The sequence below is a fragment of the Paroedura picta genome, chromosome 8, assembly GCF_049243985.1.
Source record: "Paroedura picta isolate Pp20150507F chromosome 8, Ppicta_v3.0, whole genome shotgun sequence".
In the NCBI taxonomy this organism is placed as follows: Eukaryota; Metazoa; Chordata; class Lepidosauria; order Squamata; family Gekkonidae; genus Paroedura; species Paroedura picta.
In genome coordinates this window covers 94,731,887-94,759,200 of record NC_135376.1, presented here as the reverse complement: position 1 = coordinate 94,759,200, position 27,314 = coordinate 94,731,887, and the positions used below count along the sequence as shown (strand labels likewise).

Here is a 27,314-nt window from a genome sequence, read left to right as displayed (position 1 = left end):
AACCACCTCTGCTCATCTTCCCTGCCCTGGATGGCACAGGCTAGCCTAAACTTGTTGGATCTTTGAAGCTACGCAGCCAACCAGGATGCTGGGGGGGGGGGAATTCCCTCGCAGAGTCAGTGAGCGCCCTCCTCATCAAACCAAGAAGCTGGCGGGGCGTGTGTGTGTGAGATTTCCCTTCCACCTTGGGCTGAGAAGCTCAGTCGCCTCCTTGCAGAGGCCAGCATGGGGGGAGGATTTCCATTGCAGACATGGAAAAGACCTTCTAGGCCAGGGATAGTCAACCTGTGGTCCTCCAGATGTCCATGGACTACAATTCCCATGAATTTCTCCCTGCAATCTCATGGGAATTGTAGTCCATGGCCATCTGGAGGACCACAGGTTGACTACCCCTGTTCTAGACCAACTGGGAAGCAGGCGGGGGGAAGAAGATTTACCTCTCGGAGGCAGCGAGCAAGATTTTCAGCCAACCGGGAGGCCAGTGGGGGTGGAAGATTTCCCTCACAGAGGTGGTGAGCGAGCTCCTTGTCCAACTGGGAGTCCAGCGGGGGGGGGGAGATTTCCCTCGCCCCATTCTATCCAATGGAGAGTCTGTCCCTTTGGACAGAATGGAGCGGATGGGGGCACCCTCTTTCGGAACCCCTGCTACTTCTCTCAAATGGAATTAAGTCTCCGTCCAAGGCCATCAGCTGGAGGTGGTCACCTCACACGCTGACTGGTTCACAGAAATTCTCACACCACCACGAAATCCAAAATGCACTCTATTTCTTGGCAGCTTAGTTATCACGCCCGCTGTAATTTCTGCTGGAAACTTCCCAGGCCTCTGCTAAAATGAGATAAAGACAAGCGAAGGCTGTGTGCAGATAGTGGTTTTTCAGGTAACCCCAGGAAATACATATAATGTTCCAAGGCTTCAGCTGAGAGGCGGCGGCAAGGCTGTTCCCCAGTCTCACCACCCTGGGTAGGTGAAGAAGAGGCCGCAGTGTAAGAAGGACTGTTTGGAGATGGTGGGGGTACAAGCCCTGTCCCTCTGTGTAGCACACAGGGGTCTATTTCATATCAGGACATCGGGGCTGGGCTGGGTGGGACCTCATCCAGGGGTCCCCAAAGGGGTGCCCATGGGCACCATAGGGCTGACCCTTTCCCTGGAGCCTGCCAAGTATTTTCTGAGTGTGGATAGGGCCAGATTCTACACTATTGTTGACTCCAGACTGCATCTTAACTTGTTTTTTCTTGACCAGGAGAGAAAGGTCTACCACTGAGCCATTATTCAAGAAAGATGTACCTGACTACGGCAGCTAGTTATCTAAGACGAGGCCTCTGATTTCTATCCCTGCCTGAGGTAACAGAGATGGATACTCAAATGTTGTGAACTGCCCTGAATTGGCAATGCCAAGTCTAGAAATTTAAGTATAAATTATTATGACGGTTATTATTATTATATTCGTATGTCGCCTGCTGCCTCGTGGCGGCTAACAATAATAAAAATGTACAATAAAAAAGACCATACAAATACAATCCTGGAACCCACCTAAGCCCCTAACCACCCACCCTACCCCTACCCTCATTCCGCCAGCTCCTCCAAGTCCTTGGGGATGATGTAACTCCAGAGGAGGGGCAAGTTCTTCTGTCAGCCTGACTTCAACCAAAAGCCTGGTGGAAGAGCTCCATCGTACAGACCCTGGGGAACCAAGTCAGGTCTGGCAGGGCCCTTTGCTCTTCCCTGAACTCATTCCACCAGCCGAAAAGGTTGAGGCCAGGGGGACTTCCTGTGACTGTACAAGAAGTTTACCTTAGTCTAAGACAGTGGTTCTCAACCTGCCTGCTGACGGGACCCCCGTTGGGTCGCCGAGGCTGCCATTGCTGGTGGCGGCAGTGCAGCAGCGGCGTGGTGGCGGCCTCAGTGACCCAAAGAGGGTTGCGCCCTCCGGTGCGCTGGCGATCATGGAAGCCTGAAGCACACTGGAATGTGGCACCCTTGCACCATTAAGAAGGCAGCAGTGGCAGTGCGGCAGTGGCCTAAGCAACCCCTTATGGGTCATGACCCCCAGGTTGAGAACCGGTGGTTTAAGAAATGACTGTATTATCAAGGCATTTACTTGGGCCTTTGTTTTTATTGACTCTGCACTAAATGCATGCATATATTCATATATTCGATAATATTTATGCCTTGTTCAAACACAGAATTCATTAGCAAAGGACCTAGAAAATGGATCCAAGGTGTGTCTTTTAGGATGTGTGAATGTGGCTTAGAGGGTGTCTCTCAGCAAGGCCTCTCTCACGAAACTGTTCTGAGGTCATCTCAGCTATGTCAAGACAAAATCAAGTGTACACTGTACACAGATTGTATATGCATAAACCATACCTCCTAAACTTGGCTCCCATCTCTCTGTGGAACATCGCCCACCGAAACTAGAATGAGGTTTACCCCACATCTTCCTACCCCCCACCCCACCCCATTGCCAGCCCTTTGGAGGAGCAATGCAAATGTGATATTTATAAAATAAACCCAGTATAGGCAATGGGAAGGGGGGGGGGTTGGGACCATCACTGTACGTTGCTCCATGCGGATATTGCCGGTTTGAAGCTACTTGTTGTCTCTGGTTTCTATGGCGACTGATTGGACTGCCTGGCGAAGAACAGCGGGAAGAAACACTTTGGCTGAGAGCAGCGGATTCTCAGCGATTCTTTGCACAGGTGCCTTCCTGGCATGGTCCCTGATGTGCAGAGAAGCTGGCCTCTGCTGGCCTCACTGGCTATCCTTTCCCGGTTTGTAGGATGCAATTGGTATCTGCCTTTGTTTGAAATTAGTCTCTTAAAGGGATCCCCTCACATCCTCTAAACCCTTTTAATGATTTCCCCACTCTTTCAAAATAAAAATAAAATCCCTCCAAGGTAACGTTGCCAGCCTCCAGGTGGGACATGGGGATCTCCCAGAATTACAGCTCATCTGTGGACTACAGAGATCGGTCCCCCTGGAGAAAATGGATGCTTTAGAAGGCTCTAGGGCAGAGGTAGTCAACCTGTGGTCCTCCAGATGTCCATGGACTACAATTCCCAGGAGCCCCTGCCAGCAAACGCTGGCAAACACTGGCAGGGGCTCCTGGGAATTGTAGTCCAGGTTGACTACCCCTGCTCTATTGCTGTCCACTGAGGTCCCTCCCACCCTCAGGCTTAAGATCTCCTGGAACTTCCTAACCTGGATCTGGTAACACTACGGTGGTCTTCAGCATTCTTGCCTAGAAATTACTAAGTGTTCGAGGCTTCTATCCTACAGGTAATTTGCCCTTCCAGACGTCAAAACCAACTATGTCTGTTGTCTGTTGGCCCTAATGGGGCTGTCAGCTACGAAGTGGGAAATATTTGGAGATTTGGTGATGAAGCTCAGGGAGGGATGGGAATGACCTCCATAGTGTCTTCCAAACCAGCCATTTTCTGCAGGGGAATTGATTTCGGTCATCTGGAGATCACATGTCATTTCAGGACATCTCCAGGCACCACCTGGAGATTAGCAACCTTTTGTGGCTCTCAGAGGTTGAGAACTTCCAGTTCAACAGCTGTTTTGACTTCCTTTGAACGCTGCCTTTCTCCCTTGGGAGGCCCAATTTCAAGCTTCTGTAATCTCTCTCTCTCTCTCTCTCAATTCTCATGAGGAGCAAACCTAACAGGCATAACGAAAGCCCTGGAGGATGGCTGATTTGCACCGAGTCAAAAGCTGATCTCCCTGAACCCGAGGACCAGAAATATGCTTGAATAGTTCAATGCAGCAGGTGGGTGAAGGGTATTTAAAACAGGCACTTCTGTTTCCCTTTTCAAAGACAGAAAGGGTAGGGTTTTTTCTTTCTTTCTTTCTTTCAGCCAATTCTGTGCATTGTAGAAACAGTGCCATCTTAAATCACCTCCCTCTGCCTCCACCTTCCTAAAGAAAACATAGTCCAAGGGGTAGGCTAGCAAGAAATGCTAAACATAACAAAAAAGGCTCCTTTAGTTATATTTCAAGCAAGAAAAAATAGAGAAACCATAGGACCACTGCGAGGACAAGAAAGTGAAATTAGAACAGATGATGAAGAGAGGGCTGAACTGCTTAACTCCTATTTCTCCTTGGTCTTCTCTTGTGAGGGAAATAGTGATCAATGTGGCAAAAACGAAACACAACACGGGGGGACGGGAATGGTGGCCTAGGATCACTGTTGGAGCAGTCCACAAACACCTAGTTTCATTAAATGAAACAAAGTCTTCTGGGTCAGATGAATTGCATCCAAGGGTACTAAAAGAACTTGCAGGTGTCATCTCTGAACCTCTGTCCATTATTTTTGATACTTCTTGGAGAACAGGTGAGGTGTCAGACGATTGGAGATGGGCAAATGTTGTCCTCATCTTCAAGAAAATGAAAAAGGAGGATCAGGGTAATCGACCCGTCAGCTTGACATCTGTAGCTGGCCAAAGTTTGGAACAAATAATCAAACAAAATAATCAAATAATCCTTGAGCAGCTGGAACTGAGAGCTGTGATTTCTAAGACTCAGCATGGGTTTCGCAAGAACAAGTCATGTCAGACCAACCTTATTTATTTTTTCGACAAAGTGACTACCTTGCTGGATCAGGGGAATGCCATGGACATAGTTTATCTGGGTTTCAGTAAAGCTTTTGATAAGGTTCCACATGATATTCTTGTTGACAAGTTCGTAAAATGTGGTATGGATCCTAATTCTGTCAGGTGGATCAATAACTGGTTGACAAATCGTACCCAGAGGGTACTTGTTAATGGTTCAGCATCTTCTTGGAAAAGAGTGACAAGTGGAGTACCCCAAGGATCTGTCCTGGGGCCTGCGTTGTTCAACATATTTATAAATGATTTGGATGAGGGATTAGAGGGGATACTTATTAAATTTGCAGATGATACTAAACTGGGAGGGGTAGCAAACACAACTGAAGACAGCAACAGAATAAAGGATGATCTTGATAGGCTTGAGAAGTGGGCTAAACGGAATAAAATGATGTTCAATAGGGACAAATGTAAAGTTCTGCATTTAGGTAGGAAAAACCAAATACACCAATATAAGATGGGGGAGACTTGTCTTGGCAGTAGCATGTGCGAAAAGGATCTAGGAGTCTTAGTAGACCATACACTGAACATGAGTCAGCAGTGTGACTCAGTGGCTAAAAAGGCAAATGGGATTTTGGGCTGTATCAAACGGAGTATCGTGTCCAGATCACGGGAGGTGATGGTACCGCTTTACTCTGCTCTGGTTTGGCCTCACTTGGAGCACTGTGTTCAGTTTTGGGCACCCCAGTTGAAGAGGGATGTTGACAAACTGGAACGTGTCCAGAGGAGGGCAACAAATATGATGAGGGGTTTGGAGACCAAGACGTATGAGGAAAGGTTGGGGGAACTTGATCTGTTTAGCCTGGAGAAGAGACGACTGATAGCCATCTTCAAGTATTTAAAAGGGTGCCATATAGAGGATGGAGCAGAATTGTTCTCTCTTGCCCCAGAGGGACAGACCAAAACGAATGGGATGAAATTAATTCAAAAGAAATTCGATCTAAACATCCAGAAGAAGTTCCTGACAGAGCGGTTTCTTAGTGGAACAGGCTTCCTTGGGAGGTGATGGGTTATCCATCTTTGGAAATTTTTAAACAGAGGCTAGATAAGCCATCTGACGGAGAGGCTGATTCTGTGAAGGCCAGGGGGTGGCAGGTTACAGTAGATGTGCGATTTGGATGTGAGTGCCCTGCATTGTGCAGGGGGTTGGACTAGATGACCCATGAGATCCCTTCCAATTCTATTATTCTATGATTCTATGGAACCGAGCTGTCTTAGAGATGAAAAGGCTGCTCAGAACTTGTGCTGGATTAGGACTCAGAAATAAGCACCAAAGGGTTCTACTGGGGATGGAGTTTGAAATGGAAGGGGGGTGATCAGACACGGTCACTGAAATCCAGGTTCATAGACTCTTTTAGTGACAGACCTCCAGAGTCTTTGGGGCTGGTCCTAGATGGATTCATTTGGATCTGCTGTTCCTGCCCTCCCAGAAACCATTCCGATTCTCTCTCTTTCCATTCCTAAATTTCCCAGCAACTCCAACCCCCATCATGCCTATATATACTCACAACATAGTCTAAGGCTGGGGTGCCTAAACTGTGGCTCTCTAGATGTCCATGGACTACAATTCCCATGAGGACATTTGGAGAGCCCCTTTGGCCACCTGTGTTCTAGGGCTTAAATACAAGGTTGTTGTTGAGTTACAGCTGATGTACAATTTCTAAGCTAAGAGACATGCAGAGGTGGACTTCCTTGGAGGTCTCCCATCTAAGGACCAATTAGGGCTGACCCTGCTTAGCTTCTGAGATCTGGCATGATCAGACTAGTTAATGACAACAGCTGTTCAGGGTATATATAAAGTGCTATCAAGTCGCAACCAACTTACGGAGGCCCTAAAGGGGTTTCCGGGCAGGAGACAATCAGCCTGGCTCTGTGTAGCCACGCTGGGCTTCCTTGGTGGTCTCCCATCCAAGTAATAACCAGGGCTGAACCCGCTTAGCTTCCAAGACCTGATGAGCTCCAGGTAGCTTGGGCCATGGAGTTTAGTATGAGCAATTATTACAGTTATTTTAATATATGAGAAAATTTGGGGTGAGATGTGAAATGCTTCCTCAGAACTTCCTAATTTGTCTTAAGTATCCCCTCCCCCATGGCTCGCTGTAAACCTCTCAGCCACAGTTTTCAGTGTCCTGTTGGTCTTTCCTTGCTGTGCAGCACTAGAATACAGGGCAGGTAGGTCAAGCAGGTGGCTATTCCTGTCTTCAGGAGCTGAAATACAACCTGAGTATCAGAATACTAAACTTGCCTAGGCACAGTATCAGAAGCTAGGGACAAGGACATGGGAAGACAGACAAATTCTCACTCACAGCAACACCCTTGTTAACACAGACATGGACTTTGGGACCAGGGTTTGCAAGAAACCAAGGTGTCAGTTCTCTCTCCCCAAACCCATTAACACCTGCCATACAATCTCTGATTTGTTCATCTGCCAATGTTATATGTGACTTTAAAAGTCAGCAATGCCCTTGCTCTCTCTGCATCAAACAAACAGGTCAGTCCCTGTGCAAAAGAATAAAGGGACACAAATCTGACATTAAGCAGCAGGAGAACATTATAATCTTTCAGGTCATTCCATTTCTGACCTAAGAGTGGCCCTCCCTGAGCAGAGAAGCTTCAAGAGGAGATTAAAATGGGAGATTGCTGAATTTGAGTTCATTCACAAGTTCAGAACAATGGAGCCCCTCCAGGGCTGAATAGGAACATAGGATTCTTTTCTCACTACAGATACTAATTTCCTGCCTGCAAGCATTTCCCGCCCTGCTGTAATCCATCTGATTACAAGACACATGGTACTTCTGCATCCTTCACAAACCTTCTTTACAACTTCAGACTGGGATAAAAGGATCTCTTTTCTGTTTGTATCAGATGAAGGCAGCTTTGACCCCCCCCCCAAAAAAAAAAACGCTCATATCCTGAAACTCTTGTTGGTGATATTGGATACTAATGGTTATACTGCAAATCTGTGATCCCAGATTTAAACTAAGCAAACCCTTTGGCCGTGGGCACTCTTCAGCCTATATAAGTGGTGTTTTCTGCACAGCCAGCTTGGGAAAGGTAACTCCAGCCCTGCATCACAACACCAGGGATGTTATATCCCACTAAGGGCAATGGAAATCATTCTCTAGGAAGCACACTTTGGTTGGCGGTAGGGTTTCCAGGTCCTTCCTCAAAAGAGAGGGCCCTCAGTGGGGTACAGTGCCCCAGAGTCCCCCTTTCAATTGCAACCTGAATCTGAACTGGATCTACTGAAATATACATCTTGGGAGATTTCTATACTGTGCTCAGCATCATGCATCAACGCCTGGGCAAAATTCTGCTGTATTCACCCAATACTCCAGTAGTGAGAGGATGCTGGTGCCCCAGTGTGCAGAAGGAAAGAGGCATCATGTCCTATAGCAGTCACGGACTGACCTCATGTTGTGTCCTGAGTCAGGGCAGAGAGAATACAGCTGGGCAAGTCTGCACCCATTGGGTAATGCTCTCTCAATGAGCTTTTGCAGATGGGTTTTCCTGTGCAGAACAGGAAAATCTCCTTCTGAAGTGCCCTGAAAGTGCATGATTGAATGCGTGCAGCATGGTTATAGGCAGGGGATTATTGTGAATGGAGTGCGGCGGCCACTGATGATATGTGCAAGCCCCCTTTCCTACCCAGCAAGCGGCCTGCATGGATGCTTGTTTGACCACTGGTGAGAATATGACAAAAGAAATGTGGCTATTCCTTTGAAAAGGGTTGGCTGACTTCCTCTCTACAGCCCTGGGGCTCCGGTTGAAATGCAGACCCTCCTGGCACGATCCCACCACCCTTCCTTTCCATTGATAAAGGGTTCTGATGAGAGATCTGAAAGAATCTTTCCTCCCTGCCTCCCTACCTGGACTGCTATCCCCTCCCCCTTCTTTCCACATTTTGAGGACTTAATAGGCCTGGGCAGGAAAGACCAATTTGAAGCATGATCGCTGTGAACATTTTTCTTAGGGTTTGTTGTTGTGAGGGTTAACAGGCCAAGGGGTCGGGGCATTAATCAGGGAGTGCCACGCCAGGCAGAGAGGCTAAGTGTGGCTGACATATGGGCCTGCTGTCATGGGAACCGTGGATGAAAGGGAAGCTTTTCTAAAGGGAAAGCATTTGCAAATGAGAGCGCGGCAGGCCAGGGTTTTTGCTTGAAACCTCTTGGAGTGAACCCGGTGCCTTTTAAACAAAGAAGGAAGAGTCTATCTAGGATTCAACCAGCTTATGAATATTAAAATTAGTGCCACGTAGCCCTTAAGTGTCGAATCTTGTCATTTGAGTTTACAGTCCGATGAAAAAGCAACAAACAGTGAGATCTCAGCAGGTCTTGCTTCAAAGAGCCCTTGGAACAGTTCATTTGAAGAAGAAGAGTTGGTTTTTATACCCATCTTTTCACTACCTGAAGGGGTCTCAGAGTGGCTTACGATCCCCTTCCCCTCCCTTCCCCACAACAGACACCCAGTGAATCATAGAATCATAGAGCTGGAAGGGGCCTCCAGGGTCATCTAGTCCAGCCCCCTGAACAATGCAGGAACTCACAACTACCTGCCCACCCACAGTGACCCCAATTTGAGGCCCAAGTGATTCCCCTTCCCCCACCAAAATCTCCAGAATCCAGCCTGGCCTGGAGGAAATTTGCCTACCATCCCACAGTGGTGATCAGCAATTCCCAGGGTATGCAAGGAAGGGCCACAAGAGACAAACACGGGCACATCCCTTCCTGCCCGCCCGCTCACCATCTGCTTAAGTTCATAAAATCAGCATTTCTGTCAGATGACCATCTAGCCCCTACTTAAAAACTTCCAAAGTGAGGCAGGTTAGGTTGAGAGAGCTCTGTGAGAACAGTTCTAACAGGACTGACTAGCCCAAGGTTTGCTGGCTGGCAACACGTGGAGGAGTGGGGAATCAAACCCAGCTCCCCATATTAGAAGCCACCGCTCTTAACCATGACACCCAGCTGGCTGCATGTCTTTGTTGCCCTGAGTGGCTTTGCCTCAAGCACGCAATAAACCCACCCCTTCTATATACCATACCAGAATAAGGGTTATCACGAAGGGATATAATGTGGGTCCTGTCCCCATACGGTCTAATGAGTAGCGCAGTCAGGTCTTGTTGTTGTTGCTGTTAGGTGCAAAGTCGTGTCCGACCCATCGCGACCCCATGGACAATGATCCTCCAGGCCTTCCTGTCCTCTACCATTCCCCAGAGTCCATTTAAATGGACGGTCAGGTCTAGGCTGGGAAATTCCTGGGGATTTGGGGGGGGGGGGAGTAGAAGCAGGGGTGGCCAAAGTGTGGCTCTCCAGAGGTCCATGGACTACAATTCCCATGAGCCCCTGCTAGCACACTGGCAGGGGCTCATGGGGATTGTAGTCCATGGACCTCTGGAGAGCCACATTTTAGAGGCTGGGAAGGTTGGGGTTGGAAGAGGAGAGTGGGGTATAATGACGCACAGCAGTGGTCCCCAAGATGGGATAGTGATACTTAGTAGGGTTTCCAGGTCGTCGTCCCCCCTCTGCCTAGCCACTGGTCAACAGTGAGGGGTACAGCTGCTCCATTCACATCTTGGTGGGGGTGGAAGCAAACGTGGCCTTTGGGCTTGGTGGCCATGGTGATCATGGCCTTCTGCAAGCCACGGCATAAGCGGCCACTGGTATAGCACGCTTCTTTCTGGCCAGGGGCAGATGAGGCCAACTCTGTGTCCAGGAGGCTTGCTGTACGGAGGCTTATTTTAAATTTTATTTCTTTAGATTTATGGATTCAGATGCTTGTACAAGTGCGGGGGACCAGAGGGAAGCGGCTGAGATCCAGGAAGGCCTCCGGTCAAATCTTGCTGCCCCAACCAGGATGATGGCTTTGGCAAATCATTCTCTTTCAGCCCTTACTTAGACCGTTTCCCATCTAATACAACTGATCAAAGTGGTGTACCTTACAGGACTGTTGTAAAGATTAGAGCAAGTGTGGTGCACTTTGAAGATCAGGGTTGGGAAATACCTATATTTTTGGGGGTGGAGCCAAGAGAGGGTAGGATTTGGGGCAGGGAGGGACATCAGTGGAGTCTAATGCTATGGATGCCACCCCGACCCCCCCCCCCCAAAAAAAAAAACCCAGCCATTTTCTCCCAGGGTCTGATCTCTGTTGTCTGGAGATGAGCAATAATTCCAGGAGATCCCCAGGTCCCACCTGGAGGCTGGCATCCCTTTGAAGACTGAAAGTACTATATAAATGCTAAGCTTTATCATTGGAGTGGGGAGCCTATTAATTATATGGAACATTTGACATTTTCTAAGATAACAACATTCTGACATGCTCTCATCCCTCCTTTCCTTCATGACGCTCAGGGTGGCTTATACAGGTTCACCCCACCTCCACCCCCACCCCTGCATCTGATCTCACAGCCTCCCTGTACAATAAGATTAGACCGAGCATATGCAAATGGTCCATGGCTCCCCAGCAGATTTTATGGCAGAACAGAGACTTGAATTCGGGGGTCTAAAGGAGAGAGAGAGAGAGAGAGAGAGAGAGAGAGAGAGAGAGAGAGAGAGAGAGAGAGAGGCATTAGATTTTTATGGAGGTAACTCTGTGTTTATGGGACATCTGCCAAATGGCTGTAAAGCTGAAGTGAGCCTGATAGAAGCGTCTCCCTGAATCAATTACTGTATCTCTCTTTCCCCTTTGCTGGGCAGTCTTTAATATTGCCTGTCAGGTTCTTCATTAGGGCATAAGTTCACAACAGAAGTGAAGATTACCTTTTAGAGGGAGAGAGAGGAGGGTGGGGCAGGAGAGGGAATATTGGTCTTATAAGCAGATCCCTGACTTTCACAAGCATCCCAAGTGGTAGCATAAGTCAAAATGCGGAGTATTCTTCCTAAGCCAAATTTGTTCCAAAGGCATTGGGAGGTGGTTATAAAAGTTTTACACTTCACCTATAGCAGGGATTCCCAGCAAGGGTTCTTGAGAACCCTGGGGTTACGTGAGCGCTCCTGGGGCGCTCCCTAACCCTAACCCCTAACCCCTAACCCTGTCCCAAAAGTTTGGATGGCTGCTGACATCACTGGATGTCACTGGAGCCCCCTTCCCCTGTTGCCCTACAGGCCTGGTCTCTTTCTCTCCAATGGAAACGGTCAATGACTGATTGATAGATTGGCTGGCTCCCGCATCCTATTTCTCTGAAGGGGCACATCATGGCTTCCAGGGTTCCTCAAAGCCTGACAAATATTTCAGGAGTTCCTACATGGTCAAATATTTCAGGAGTTCCTACATGACTCGGTGCTTTCACAGGGGACACCTTTACCTTTTAGGCTAATCTAGGCTTGTGGCCAGGTTATCATTTATTATATTTGATTCTTTGTACCCAGCCTTTCTCCTTCAGTGGCTTATATCGTTCTCCTGGGCTGATTCTGCACTTTGTTTTTTTCCGGTGTGGATCCTGCTGAAGCCAGATCAATTTTAACTTGGTCTTCCTCTCCCCCCCCCCCCCCCCCAATTGAAACAGAAAGGTGTTCTGCGCGAGGTTAGAGAGGCTCAGAAGGGGAGGGAGGAACCAAGGCTTTTTAAGGTTGCGGCCCGCTGCCAAGGGATGTGGGGAGAGGGTGATCCGGGGCCCCGCACAAACGCACATGCGCGGACACGCTGCACATGCGCATTTGCGCCACCAGCATTCCGGCGGTCGTGTTTCCCTCTCCCCCCTCCCGCAGCAAGAAGCTTGCCGGCGGCCGATTTGCTGCTTTGGCGGCCGATTTGCTCGCGGCCTGGCAAGCTTCTCGCTGCGGCCCTCTGCCAAGGCTCTCACGGCCCAGCACTGGTCTGAAAACCGGGGGTTTGGAACCCCCGCTCCACATCACATTTTTTACAATTGAGAAGCCCCTGAAATCTACGCCCCCTGTGCTGTTAGCCCCGGCTTCCCTTTAATATACTACAAACAGCAAGGTGAGCTTGGTTCTGATTTGTGAAACTGAGCTGAATTTGAAGGATTAATCCCCCTCCCTACCCAGTGCAGCCCCAATCTGATTTAGGGGTGCGCGTACATATGCAATCAGCACAGGTGCACAACCTGAGGAGTTGTTGGCCTCGTGTCTTGCCTTCTTAAGAGGCTATTCCAGTAGGCCTCAGGGCAAGGCGGAGAGGAGGGAAGGGGGACCTGGTGCTTCTCTTCTCCATCCCGCCCTCCCTGCTAGCAGCCTGCAGGACCACAGGGCCACCTAGCATGTGCCGAATCTCGGCCAGGAGGTCTAGGGACCTCTTAGTTTAGTACTGTTATTCCTGCTCCGATAGCCAAGTTGCCTGCCCTGCAGTTCCTGTTCACGAAGGGGCCTCCAGCCACATAGAATTGGATATTTGCAGCAGAAGAATCAAAGGGCCAGCCCCGCATCACTTGTGGTTCCCCCACAGCTGGCGCTTCCTTTGCTTTCTTGTCATCGGCCACTCTGCCAAAGGACCACACTTGGCTGTTCCTGCAGATGAGCATCCAGTGACTGCTGAATGGCTGGCGTCTCTTTCTCGAGAAAGAAAAGGGGAAGCCGCCTGGGGGAACCAAGCCCACCCCTGGCCTGGCGTCTTCTCTTGATGGCAGATACGTGGGTGTTGTGGGTGGGTGGGTGATGGTGGGGGGGCTGTGACACCCTTGGCATTTCTGCTTGTGTCTCCTTCTGCCGCGCAGTTTGCCCCCACGTTCTGCATCTCATTATCCACAAAGGCCTGGAAAAACATTTGTGGTAGAGGATCCCTGCTCTTCTAACACTGAAAAGCCATGGTGGGACTCAAATGCTGTGTGGGAAAGGCCCTCCGGCTAAGGGGATGGCTAGCTTTGGGCCAGAGGGGCTGGGGGATGAATTTCCTCCTTTTATTTTTTTTTAAAGGAAAGAAATGCCCAGCCCCTAGGATGGTCTGGGTAGGGCAGACAGCTTTGGGGTAGGAAATCCCTGGAGACTTTGATGTGGAACTGGGAGCAGGCAGGATATGGGACAGGGAGGGACTTCAGTGGAGTGTAATGCTATGATGTCCACCCTCCAGAGCAGTGATTTTCTCCAGAAGAACTGATCTCTGTCACCTGGAGATGAACTGTAAAACTGGGGGCCATTTCGCACGGCTTCAAAATAGCACAATGGTTGCTAATTGGAAACGCTACTAATTTGCCATAACCCACGACGTCGTAGACAATCTGCAACAATCCTGAAACCGACCCGCCAAAAGCGCTTCGTTGTGGCGCTTTCAGGGGAATCCAGAAAAGTGGATTCACCCTCCGGATAGCGATACACTCCTGCAACCAATCTGCAACACTAGCGCTAAAGACCTGTGCGTTACCATTGTTGCTGGTTCTTCAAAGTCCCTCCCCCTGGCTCTCTCCTCCAAACTTCCGGCGAAGCGATTGCCATTTTTTTTTCTCCGAGCGAGCGGGGATAAACGCACCGGCGAGCCTCTTTCTGTTTAGAGGCTTCCCTGGCTTCAGTCCTTCAACTTTAGTCACTAAGCACAAACCACTTAAAAGCCCATTTGCTGAAATAAAGTCCCTTTATTTTTTACACATAAATTCAGCCAAAAATCGGGCCCGTGAGAAGGGGGGGGGGAATTTTTTTTTATCACTCGAGGCAGCGTGCAAACGATCATACAATCAAACGACAGCTCACATTAGGCAGCTGGATGGGTCTCTCCGTAGCAACGAATCTACCTAGATTCGTTGCTATGGGTCTTTTTTTTTTAAAAAAAACCTTTCTTAAAGGGAAAGGGGCTGTTTGGGAGCATGCTAACGGCTGCCCATTGGCTGCTTGACAGCCAGGGGCGGGACGAGCTTGGCAATAGCTCTTCCTTTCTAGCGATTTCTGCCGAGACCGGAAGCCTGTGGGAAACGCTAAAAAACGCAACTGATTCCACTACAAAGCCAGGTGTGCAAAACGACGAATTCCACTATTTTAAATGGCGATTTTTCATTCCGCAAACAATTTGCAACAAAGATCCCCGTGCGAAAAGGCCGGGGCTTCCCAGGTCCCACCTGAGGAGTGGCATCCCTAGTCCTGAGCCTTTTTACTGGAGATGCTGGGGACTGAACCTGGGACCTCCTACATGCAATCTGATGCTCTTCCACTGAGCCAAAGCCCTTCCCCTAAAGGTATGGCTATTAAACTTTTGTCTTCAGGCAATGGCGTCTCTAGGGTATGGTAGCCAGGACGCATGCCCTGGGTGCCATGCTTAATGGGGGTGCCACTGGACCCCATCAAGCCCCTGGTACCTGTCCCCCTGGGCAGAGGATGGCTTGGTGGTGCACACAGACCTGAGGCTGGGCTGGGCAGCTGTGTATGGTTGTGTGATAGCCAAAAGTTACCCTGCATGAACCCCCACAACCTTTCCTCTGCATTGATGAGCATCCATGCCCCAGTCCCTCGTCCAGTTGCTTGGCCCCCAAAGGTATTGCACAGGCATCTTTCTCCCCATACCAACTTTCCAGTGGTGAGGATGAATGGGTGGTTCGTGGGTGCCCCCAGCCTCGGCATCACCAAACTCTGCCCACCCACCTGCTCTGGTCACCAAACAGGGTAGGTACACTACTGCAGAATACTTTCCCCACATTCGCTCCAGCTTCAAAGGGGGCTCTCTGTATCTGCTGCAGGACCTCATTGCAGTACCCAGGATCCGGGGGTGAGATCACCCTAGACCAGGGGCAGTCCAGGTGTTCATGGACTACAATTCCCATGAGCCCCTGCCAGAGTTTGCTGGCAGAGGCTCATGGGAATTGTAGTCCATGAACATCTGGAGGACCACAGGTTGACTACCCCTGCCCTAGACGCAAGCTGCTGGCCACTCAGTGGAGCCAAACCCTTAATGGCATCAGCTGGGAGCATACCTTGAATGGGGAGATGAGTAACGGGGAAGCTGGTTTGCTATCATACAGCTTTCTACGAAAGAACCCCTGGTGAGTTTTGAAGAACTTCAGGGTTCCCCAGAAGATGGTCTGAGGACAGCACAGTAAATCTGGACTCTCTGTATTGAGTGCTCTCAAGTCCCTTTGACTTATGGCAAACCAATGAATGAATGAATGAATGAATGAATGAATGAATGAATGAATGAATGAATGACCTCCAAAGTATGATATCATTAACAGCCTCACTCAGGTCTTGCAAAATGAAGGCTGTGGCTTCTTTTCCAACACTGATCCATCTCCTGTTTGGTCTTCCCCTTTCCCCGCTGCCTTCAGCTTTTCCTTGCATTATTGTCTGTTCTAGTGAATCTGGTCTTCTCATAATGTGACCAAAGTGCAAGAGCCTCAGTTTGGTCATTTTAGCTTGTAGGGAGAGTTCAGGCTTGATTTGAGCAAGAATCCACTTCTGTGCCTTTCTGGTGTTCCATGGTATCAGTAAAAGTCTCCTCCAATACCATGTTTAAAAAACAACAACTAGGATTGAAGTGGATTCACTTCAACTGGAGGAATTCCGCAATCAATAAAGGTAAAGGTATCCCCTGTGCAAGCACCGAGTCATGTCTGACCCTCGGGGTGACACCCTCTAGCGTTTTCATGGCAGACTCAATACTGGGTGGTTTGCCAGTGCCTTCCCCAGTCATTACCGTTTACCCCCCAGCAAGCTGGGTACTCATTTTACCAACCTCAGAAGGATGGAAGGCTGAGTCAACCTTGAGGCGGTTGCTTGGATCGAACTCCCAGCCTCATGGGCAGAGCTTCAGACAGCATGTTGGGTGCCTTACCACCCTGCCCCACAAGAGGTTCTCTTCCGCGTTCAATAGCATGCTCTAAAACAACGGCGTGCTCAGTGACTCTAACAATTACACATCACGTGGCCATATCAGACTGTTTCTGCACCAGTGATATTGTTTGGATTTGCATTTTGAAAGGGTTGACTTTTTCATCTGTTTCCACATGAAAATTTGCTTCAGGTACAGTCCCAAATTGCCCCCTCCCTTGTCCCACAGCAAAGGAATCCCCAGATTTCATCTTTTCAAGCGGGGTCTAAGTCAGAGCTGCCTAATGCGGAAATGCACGGAACTGGGTTTTCTCCCATGCCCACCGTCTTGAGTCATTTTGGGACACCCCTTTTCCTCCCTGCCCCCTTCCTTTCTCCTTCCTCTCTATTCCAAAAAATCTGCCTTAAAAAGGGGGTGATTGCATTACAACGCTGTTTCTAATTTTTTTTTAAAGCAGGTTTGCAGAATTGCACAGCAGTGTTGCAATGTTATAACGCAGGGTTGTTTTCTTTTTAAATTACATTCAGGACACATGGGGGAAGGGGGGAGGTGATCAAGGGTGCAGAATGATGGGATTAAGGGGTGCAATTAAAACAAAGGTGCAAGCAGGCCCCATTTGGCAAAAAATACGTTTTCTGAGAAGGGAACAAAGCATGATGGGAGGCAGCTTCCATCGAAGGAAAGCATATAGTACATTTCGACCTGGGAAAGAAGGGGAGGAAAGCCCGAATGTGGAAACAAGGGACAGCACTGGGAGGTCCAGATGCCAGCCCTACTTTCTCAGATGGTCGTGGGCAGTCCACTCTCTTCCACACCTCCCAGCTACCACAAGAGGAAGCTTTCACTGAGTTACATTGGCCAAAGGACTGCTGAGAAATGCAACAGGGCTTAGAACTCCCAGCTGGCGAAAGAGTCCAGTGGTAGCTGCCTTGTGATTGTTCATTTCCTCTTCCCCTCATTCCTGAGTCCTTTGCCAGCCTTTTTGTTTTGTCCTAGACGTGTCCTGAGAGAAACTACAAAGCTCCCTGGCTCCTTGGCCCGCCCTTCCCTAAATATTCCCCCCTCTCAGTGCCCTGTCCTTTTCATCAGACCGCTAGCCGGCTGGGTTGTAATTTCCCCCTTCCCATTTCCCTCAGGCCTGAACACTTTTCCAGCCCCCCGCCCCTGTTTTTGCAACAGAGGTCTGTTGAGAGAGAACACGAAGGTCCCTGGTTCCTCTGCCCTAAACATTCCCTAAACATTCCCACCTCCAGGGCCTTTCCTTCTCATCAGAGCTCTTTTCCAGCCTTTTCTTTTTTGGGGGGGGAGGGGACTAGAGGTGTATTGAGAGAGTACAATGGTGCTTGGTTCCTCTGCCCACCCTTCCCTAAACATTCCCCCCCTCCGTCAGTGCCCTTTGCTCCTTATCAGAGTTTTAAAGGGGCTTTGTGATTTCCCCTTCCTCTTCTCCTCATTCCTTAGCTCTTTTACAGCTTTTCTTTTTTTTGCACCAGAGGTCTGTTGTGAGAGAAAACAAAGTCCCCTTCCCTAAACATTCCCCCTCACAATGCCCTCTCCTCCTCCTCCTCCTCCTCCTCCTCAGATCCCCTTCGAGGTCAGCCTACCCCTTTCTTTGTGTCCTCTCTGTCAGCTCCCGGAGGAGCCCTGCCACCAGGTCCCCTTGGCCACCCAGGCTGTTTGTGACATCATTACTGGTCCCCTTGTGTGAGGTCACGGTCAGCTTCATGGCCCCCTGCCAGCACTAAGAGAGAGGATGAGGGATCCTCTGGGCCAAATCCACCGGATTAGACAACGTGCCCTGCTCCTTCCGGGCCAGTCAGTGTGAGCCCCCTGTCCGAGGTTTTGATACTGATTTCGGGATACTTGATTCTTAGACCTTTCTGTACAAGGGACCGGGCAATCCATCTGAAGTGAGAGAATTCATCATTCTTTCCCTTATATGGGGCAGTGTTTAAGGGACCATGGTTGGGATGCCAGCCTCCAGGTAGGACCTGGGGATCCCCCGGGATTACAGCTCATCTCTGTTCTACAGAGCTTGGTTCCCCTGGAGAAAGTGGATGCTGTGGAGGGTGGGCTGTAGGCACACTTGAAGGAGGAGGGGAGGGGCCTGGGGGGTTCTAGAAGGAGAGGATTCCAGAAGGGCAGTTGGTCAGTGGGGGGGGGGTCAGAGAGAGAGACAGAGAGACAGAGACAGGCCTGAGTTGGAGGTCAGGTGGAGGAGAGAGGACAGAAGAGATCCTCTGGTCCAAACAGGGTCTTGTGTCTCAGAAAGACGGGGGAGCCACGGCTGCCTCAGGACTCACAGGTAACACAGGCTGCTTTTGGGTTTACGGAAAGCCCAGGTATCTCTGACAGAAAAGGCAGCTGAAGCTGAATGCTTATATTTGGTGTGAAGGGACACCAGCATATGGTGTGAACATGCACATTATACAAAGTAACAGCCAATGAAAGACATAGGAACTTTTGTGTAAACCTTTATGTTGAACAGTTAAACAAACCTCTTTATGAAGAAGTTAAAGTGTAGAGCAGCAAAAGTCTCTTCTTCCCAGAGATAATTTGAAGTGACGGGATTGAGATGTTCACACCAACATATTGGGAAAATACTTTTCCTAAATAATGAAAATGTCAGACTACCTGAAGGAGTCTTAAAGCGGCTTACAATCGCCTTCCCTTCCTCTCTCCACAACAAACACCCTGTGAAGTTCCGTGGTATCAGTAAAAGTCTCCTCCAATACCATATTTAAAAAACAACAACTAGGATTGAAGAGAGCTCTGACAGAACTGTCCTGTGAGAATAGTGCTAAGAGAACTATAGAATCATAGAATAATAGAGTTGGAAAGGACCTCATGGGTCAGCTAGTCCCACCCCCTGCACTATGCAGGACACTCACATCCCTATCGCTCATCTACTGTAACCTGCCACCCCCTTGAACCTTCACAGAATCAGCCTCTTCGTTAGATGGCTATCCAGCCTCTGTTTAAAAATTTCCAAAGATGGAGAACCCACCACCTCCCGAGGAAGCGTGTTCCACTGAGAAACCGCTCTGTCAGGAACTTCTTCTGGATGTTTAGATGGAATTTCTTTTGAATTAATTTCATCCCATTCATTCTGGTCCATCCCAGGAAATCAAATTCGGCTCTTCAGATTAGAGGCCGCTACTGTTAACCGTGACACGAAGCTGGGTGCAAAGTTTATTCAAGGTATAAGCCGACCCTTATGACTTGCAAAGTTTTATTGCAAAGTATAAGCTTTTGTGTGCAGGAAAGCTTATACCCAGAATAAAACTTTATTGATCTCAGTGCCACTGGAAGCAGACTTTGTCCTGCTGCTTCAGACCAACATGGCGACCCACCAGAATCTATGTGCATCTTTCAAATCCATGTTCTTCTGAGTACAGTGTCTCCAACTGCCCCAGAAGCTATAATTCTTCTCTCCATGGTTAAAAGCTCTAGGTTTCCCTTCACTTTCTGGAATTTCCCAGGGGAGCTCAGCAGGGTCAGCTGGAGGCCACAGAGGAGGCGTCCCCCCTAATCAGCGGAGTGACAGACCTCCTCAAAGCAGCATCCGCACAATGCTGGATGACATTTGCTAATGGAGCTGACATGGAGGTTGATTTATTGTGCTAGAGAGGGGACCAAGGGGCTTCTGGGGAGTGGTTTCATTAAGACAAAAGGAGCCCCAGACCTGGTTGCATTTCAAACAGCACTCTTCCTGACATTAAAAAAAAGAAAAGAAAAGGATATTACTATTGGCTTGTCCAGTCACTGCTCTTGAATGTGCTTTTGGCTGCATTTGGCTAGGTCTAAACGCTGGGGATTCTGGGTAGTGACTTTGAATGGTTTTATCTCACCTGCCTTTTTGGGAAATCATCTCTTCCTTCCTAGAGGAAGAGCCCTGAGCCTGGCTGTTCTCTGTCTTTCTCAAAAAGAAAACACCTTCAGCCCTGCTTTCTGGAGTCTTCGAAGAAGTGTGGGTGTTTCTACCCTGCGTTTCTATCCCTTTAAAGCGGTGCAGTCCAAGTTTCTTAGGGCTGTACTACAAGTGCCAAATTGTGTCTCCAGCTCATGGACTCGCTTAGAGAGGGGCACACCCAAAACTGAAGCTAAAATTGCCTTCGCCTCAATTTGCTTATGGCTCGTGGCACCTTGGGTTACTGAAGGGTCACTCCCAGCAATTCTCTGTGACAATTATAGATCTAAATAGCTACAGGTCATTGAAAACAGAATAGAAAGTGTGGGCTTCTCTCCTTTGATGGTAATAGGGATGGAAGAAGATCAGGCAAAATCAGACATCAAACAAAGGATTGAGGATATAGAAAGACAAAAGGACCTTTTGCGCTCCCCAGAGTATTTGGCACCTCCGAGTCTGAGATATATTCAAGCCCCAGCTGAATGCCTCTCTTACCTGGAAATAAAAAAAATCACAGAAGGGCATTCACATTAGCGTGATGTTCAGCTCTGCCCTCTGCAGTTCTAGAGGGTCGTAATAAGCAAATTCCTAGAGCTGAAAAAATTTGCCCCTGTAATTCTGGAGAATCGGAGACTGTAGATTATGTCTTATTCAGATGTCCATTCTGTATCCAAGCTAGCACTCATCTTCCTGTTACTTAGCAAGATTGGTACTAATTAAGAAAAAGGAGAACTTACATCCCTCCTGTGGCAAGGGAAAGAATCTACTTTCAGGCAGGTTGCTAAGTTTTGTACCTTTGCATACAGAGCACGTCCAAAGATAATTAGCAGCCAAAAATGGGATTCCATTATTTAAAATTAAGTCCAGTGTATTTACACTGTTTTCATACTTTTAAAATGTTTTTTTTATTCTGTTGGTAATCCACTCACGAGGATTGTGTTCTGGCTAAAAGCTGTATTCAATAAATTTAATTTGCTGTATGTTTACTCTGCTTTTCAGTGCCTGAAGGAGTCCCAAGACAGCTTATCAACACCTTTCTTTTCCTTTCCCCACAACAGACACACTGTGAGGTGAGTGGGGCTGAGAGAGCTCTGAGAGAACTGTGACCAATGAAGGTGACTCTGCTGACCGCATATGGTGGAGGAATCATAGAATTATACAGTTGGAAGGTACCCCCAGAGTCATCTAGTCCAGCCCCCTGCACAATGCAGGAACTCATAACTACCTGCCCACCCATGGTGACCTCAATTTCATGCCCAAGTGATCCCCTCCCCACCCCCCAAATCTCCAGAATCCAGCCTGGTCTGGAGGAAATTCACCTACCATCCCACAGTGGTGATCAGCAATTTCTTGGGTATGCAAGGAAAGTCCACAAGAGAGAAACACTGGCACATCCCTTCCTGCCCACCCACTCACAATCTGCCTAAATTCATAAAATCCCAGTAGAGCGATCGATTCCTCCAAAGATCAAAATCAATTGAAACAGAATCACAATCTACAAGCTGCACAATAAAGTTCTATTTTGGAATCTGTTCTTGTCTTTGTAGTTTATTAGATGCAAATAAACAAGAGTAACCACTTTGCATCTAATTTAAGGATAGCTATATGCCAGGAGTGGCTCAACTGTGGCTCTCCAGATGTCCATGGACAGCTGGCTCATGGGTTTTGTAGTCCACGGACAACTGGAGAGTCACAGTTTGTCCACCCCTGTAAGTCAGATTTGGCACGAACTCTGCGAGCAGCTTTGAGGAACCAAACTGTTTGGTGGGCTTGCGCAAGTGAGTCTTCAGCCGATAAGGTTCTGAATCGGCATTCGGTTTTGCAAAAGGCTTCCCTGCCCCCGGGCCTTCCTCAGGGTGATTCCCAAAGAGCCTTGGCCATGGGATTTCTGCGCACACTTAGGTGATATGTCAGAAAAGAGGCAAAGTTTTTCTCTCGCTCAACAAGTTAAGAGTAATAAATAATTTCAACAGGATTGTAGAATCTCCCCCTCCCCCCGGCCTCCTAAGTGCACATGACTTTGCTTCCCCTTCAAAGCATTCTGGGTATAAATGTCCCTAATCAGCCACCAGTGCACTTTCCAAAATAGAAACATGGAATCATAGAATCATAGAGTTGGAAGGGGCCATACAGGCCATCTAGTCCAACCCCCTGCTCAATGCAGGATCAGCCAAAAGCATCATAAAGCATCCAAGAAAAGTGTGGGCCATTCCGCACTAGTTCAAAATTGCACAATGGTTGCAAATTGAAATCGCTATTAATTTACAGTTGAAAATCTGCCACACTCCTGAAACCGATCCGCAAAAAGCGCTTCATTGTAGCGCTTTCAGGGAAATCCCAAAAAGCACCACACAGCCCCGTTTGCTGGTTTATTTTCCCTTTATTTTTCCCTTTATTTTTGGCCGAAAATCGCACCTGTGCGGGGGGGGGTATTTTTTTTTCACTCGGGGGGAGCGTGGCAACGATGAAACGACAGCTCAAACACCACCTGCTAGCTAGATTGGTCTCTATGTTACAACGAATCAATGCAGATTCTTTGTAACGTGTATTTTTTTTAAAACATGCCTTAAAGGGAAAGGGGCTTTCGGGAGCATGATAATGGCTGCCCATTGGCTGCTCGTTTGATTGACGGCCAGGGGTGGGACAAAGCTCGGCAATATCGCTTCCTGGCTAGTGATTTTTGCCGAGACCGGAAACCTGTGGGAAACGATAGAAACGCAACTGGATTCCACTACAAAGGCAGGTATGCATAACGACGAATTCCACTATTTAAAATGGGTTTTTTTCGTTCCGCAACCAATTTGCAACATAGATCCTGGTGCGGAATGGCCCTGTGTATCCAACCTTTGCTTGAAGACTGCTAGTGAGGGGGAGCTCACCACCTCCTTAGGCAGTCTATTCCACTGCTGAACTACTCTGACTGTGAAAATCTTTTTCCTGATATCTAGCCTATATCATTGTACTTGAAGTTTAAACCCATTACTGCGTGTCTTCTCCTCTGCAGCCAATGGGAACAGCATCCTGCCCTCCTCCAAGTGACAACCTTTCAAATACTTAAAGAGGGCTATCATGTCCCCTCTCAACCTCCTTTTCTCCAGGCTGAACATTCCCAAGTCCCTCAACCTATCTTTATAAGGCTTGGTCCCTATAAAGCATGTGTTTGTGTGTGTGCATAGCGCACCTCAAAGCAGTTGACCTCTTCACAGTCAACGTGGAGTTGTAGCACATGGAAAACAAATGTCTATCCCAGGCCCATCCCTGAGCTCAGGGGAGAATTCCCAGCAGCAAGGGGGTTGGATCTAACCAGCTTTTCTGATGGAGAAAGAAGGAAAAGGCGTTCCCCTTTGACCACCGACAAAGGCCGTGCTGGTGATCATAGGACCTGCTTGTACAAAAGCCACGTGAGATGCAGGCTGGAGTTACGTGGGGGATAATAAAGTGAAAAACAGCCATACAACATTCAGCATATGAAAGCTGCTGCCTCAAATGTTTCTACAGACCTTCTTTCCAGCCCTGTCCACATCTTCCAGACCAGTCGTTTCATACATTACACGAGTCAAACCTGGGTCCACTTAAAAGGGAGCCGGATCCAACCTTGACTCCACAAGTAGAGTTGCCAACCACCAGGTAGGGCCCCGAGATCTCCTACTGTTACAATTCAGAGCCTTCCACAGAATACGGCTACCTTGGGGGGGGGGTGGCCTGTATGTCTTTATGCCCTGCTGAGGGCACAACCTTACCCTCCCCAGGCTCCGTCACCCAAATCTCCAGGAATTTCCCCCTGGCAGTTGGCAACCTTTCCCGTGAGGCTTCACTCCAGCCATAATTGCAGCATCTGCAGTTTCACGTTTGCGCTTGTCGAGGTTGAATGGAAAAGTGTACGGAGGCATTGCCACCGCTTCCTCCCCCCAAGCTACCCACTGGGCATTAGTTGGACTCATCAGCAGAGGCCACTCTTAGCAGCCGCCGACAACAATAATTCTGCCCTTCAGTGGAACGAAAGAAGGGAAAGACCGTGCCGTCTTGAATCCGGTTTGTCCTACGGAGCCTCCGGCAATTCCCCAGATCAGTCACAGATCGCCCTGGCAGCAAAATTTTACAGGGGCATGAACAAAACAACAGCATGCGGAATGTGTTGTGTGTGCAGGGGACGGCTTGGTGGTTCTAGGGCTCCGGGTAAATGGATGAGCTGCTGAGACGCAGCAAAGTCACTCCCCCCCCCCCCAAATACATGCACACTGGGGCTACCTGGAGGCAGCCAGCTGGCCGGCCGCTTCCTGAATCCTAGGGGTCGGTGGCCACTGAGCTGTCAAGCTGCACCTGAGCCCCAGAGAGAATGGGTGGGCAAGAATGCTCAGTGGCTAACCACTGTCTGGAATCAGCATCACACACAGAACTGGAAGAGACCACCAAAGGCCATTCAATCCAGCCCCCCGCCCTTTGTTACCACTTTACCTTACAAGGAAACATAAACTAATGTGGGACATCTTTATGCAGTCTTACCTGAGTCTCAAGAAATGTACCTTCATTAATCCACAAGGAACCTTTGTGTTTCGATAGTGAGTCTGTTCCTTTGTGGGGCGACCAATTAGGAGCCACTATAGCCCCTCCCCCCCTTTATACAGTAGTGAAGTTCCTGTATGTGAGTCATGCGCAGGAGGAAACTGTGATGCCCACGGGTTTCCACTACGTAAGGCTCATGTGCTGTCGCTTGCGGCCTTGGGGAACCCTGAAGTTCACCCTTTCTGAGGCCGCAAACTGAAAGGAAAACAACATGCTGATAAGTGCTATTAAGCTTTATTGATTTCCGTGGGAATCGGAACTGGGGGACTTGCAGTGTTTGAAGCAAATGGATTTAATGCTGTTTAGCTCTGGCTAGAGATAAGGTTGCCAACTCTGGTTTGGAAAATGCTTGGAGATTTTTGGGGTGGCTAGACCCTGGGGAGGGTGGCCTTTGGGACGTGCAGGAAGCTCAGCAGATGAGACACCCTTAGGGTCTACTTGCCAAAGTAGATAAAGTAGAACGGATCTCTGTTGTATGATGTCATGGTGGGAAGTCTCCAGGTCCCACTTGGAGGATGGCAACCCTCACTGGTTCATTCCCTTAGTTTTTAACCCAGGAGACAGATCAAGGCGGGTAGACATGTGAGTCTGCCTGTAGCCGCAGAACAGAGTGAGAGTCCAGGAGCACCCGAAAGACTAACAAAATCTGTGCCAGGGGAGGAGCTTCTGTGAGTCACTGCCCACTTCTGCAGAGGCCTTCGCAAGGCTGAGGGATGCCCATTCTGCATGACTGATGAATGTGGTGCCTTCCAGGGAGACAGAGCAAGAGGAGTCTGTCTGTAGGCGCAGGAAAAAGCAAGACTCCGGAAGCACATCAAAGACTTACATTTGTGGCAGGGAAGAGTGTGCATGAATCACTGCTCCCTTCTTCAGGTAGTTAAAGAATTCCAAGGCAGGCCCCCCAAATCACTGCCATCCTTCCCAGACTCCTTCCAGGAGTGCCCCTTACTGTTTGGGGCTCAGACCGAGTGGGCCCGAGAGGCTGCTGCTGACCTAACTTCCTGAGCCCCAGGTGTGGTGGAACGAGGGACGATCACGGTGAGCGGGTGCTCTGAGCCCTGGGCAGGATGGGTACCAGAGGTGGCGGAAGCCTGCTTTCTTTCTTTGCTCCACCTCCATTTGCCAGGGTTGCTCTGTAGGGATGCCAGCCTCCAGGTGGGGCCTGGGGAATCTCCCGGATTTCCAGCTCACCTCCAGACCACCGAGATCCATTCCCCTGAAGAAAATGGGTGCTTTGGAGGGTAGGTTGTGTGACATTGGACTCCCTCCCTCTGCCCTCCCTCAACGCCCAGGAGAGGAAAGCGAGCCTCCTTCAGCCCCTGAGCCACGAGCCCCAGACCCACACCTGAAGTCCCGCCGCGCTCTCTTCGCACCGCCTGGGAAGGACGCCCGCCAGGGGAGCTGAGAGGGAAACGGGGGTGGGGTGGGAAGGCAGTGGCAGCCTATAAACGCACGGGCCCAGCAGGACATGTGTGGGTGGCGCTGCGGCATGACCATTGGGGCCACGACATCAGCAAAGAAAACTGGAGGAGCAGGCAAATGCCGAGCATCATCTTGGGCTCAGCACAGCCCGGGCCCGGGCCCAGAGGACAACGTGGGACATTCTGAAGACGGTCCGGGATGCGGGACTTTTGGGAATATCCCGGGATCGCCCCGGTATTCTCGGGATGTATGGTCACTATACATTATAGTCACAGCCACAAGCCTGATACCTCAGAGTGAAATTAAAGAGATGAAAATCAACCCCAAGACGTTCCAAGACTCCAACCAGGAAAAAGAGGACTTACTTTACATTTCTTTCCAGTGGCATGACACAGTGGTTCGGCCATCCAGACCTTCCCAGCAGGTGGATTTGGAGCTATTTCACTCTGGGGTTATTGTCATCAATCTCTCCTCTTTCTCCTTTCAAGAAAGAAAGAAAATCATTATTTGGGTCATTCTGTTGGTATTCTGTACTGGGGGTTACAAACTAGCATTACCTGATATGAACTCAGTGGTCTAATTTTGTCAGGATGAACAAAATGAATACTTTTTTATATAGTGAGTGATTATAATGTGGAATTTCCTGACAGAGGATGCACTGAAGGTAGAGCATGGATCTATTAATGGCCAGGAAGTCTTTGAACTGATGCTCTGGCCAATCAGGGAAGACTGCTTTGCTACATCAGCATTTCAGGCATGAGACATGAAGTTAATCTGAAAAATGCAGAACAACTACACTTATACGGAGGCTTTAAAAGCCAGGTATTCAAATATAGTGACATATCCCTTCCTGGATATCACGGGGGAAATGTAGGGTCACCGCGGATCAATCATGCATGTTGCAGAGGGAAAATTTAAAGCACCCAAAAGCAAAATGGAAATTGAATACAGTGCAGAGGGAAGGGGTTTATTCAAGTTGGGACAGACTCAACCTAGGTCAGGAGAAGACTGCTAGAAGAAGGTACCTCCACTAGTGGATCAGATCTGTGGGATCCAACCAGGATTGCCACCTCCAAGTGGGGCCTGGGAATCTCCCAGAATTACAGTTTATAACCAG

At 48.9% G+C, this 27,314-nt stretch overlaps 1 protein-coding gene and 1 long non-coding RNA gene across 4 annotated transcripts in view; one reads left to right on the top strand and one right to left on the bottom strand.

The window, feature by feature from the left end:
- Positions 1 to 21,667, top strand: part of LOC143843975 (uncharacterized) — a 38,490-nt gene extending 16,823 nt beyond the window's left edge. The window contains exons 1-4 of one of the 3 annotated variants that reach the window (XR_013233768.1): positions 806 to 961; positions 1,242 to 1,342; positions 3,654 to 3,770; positions 21,212 to 21,667. This is a non-coding gene — a long non-coding RNA (uncharacterized LOC143843975). Of the gene's footprint in view, positions 1 to 805; positions 962 to 1,241; positions 1,343 to 3,653; positions 3,771 to 10,361; positions 10,497 to 21,211 lie in introns of those variants that run through there. The other 2 variants (XR_013233770.1, XR_013233769.1) reach the window with 2 other exon arrangements.
- Positions 1 to 27,314, bottom strand: part of RASGEF1A (RasGEF domain family member 1A) — a 308,494-nt gene that overhangs the window by 80,738 nt on the left and 200,442 nt on the right. The window contains exon 2 of the mRNA XM_077350860.1: positions 26,563 to 26,677. Coding sequence (XP_077206975.1) covers positions 26,563 to 26,604 — 42 coding nt within the window. The 5' untranslated portion in view covers positions 26,605 to 26,677. The remainder of the gene's footprint in view (positions 1 to 26,562; positions 26,678 to 27,314) is intronic.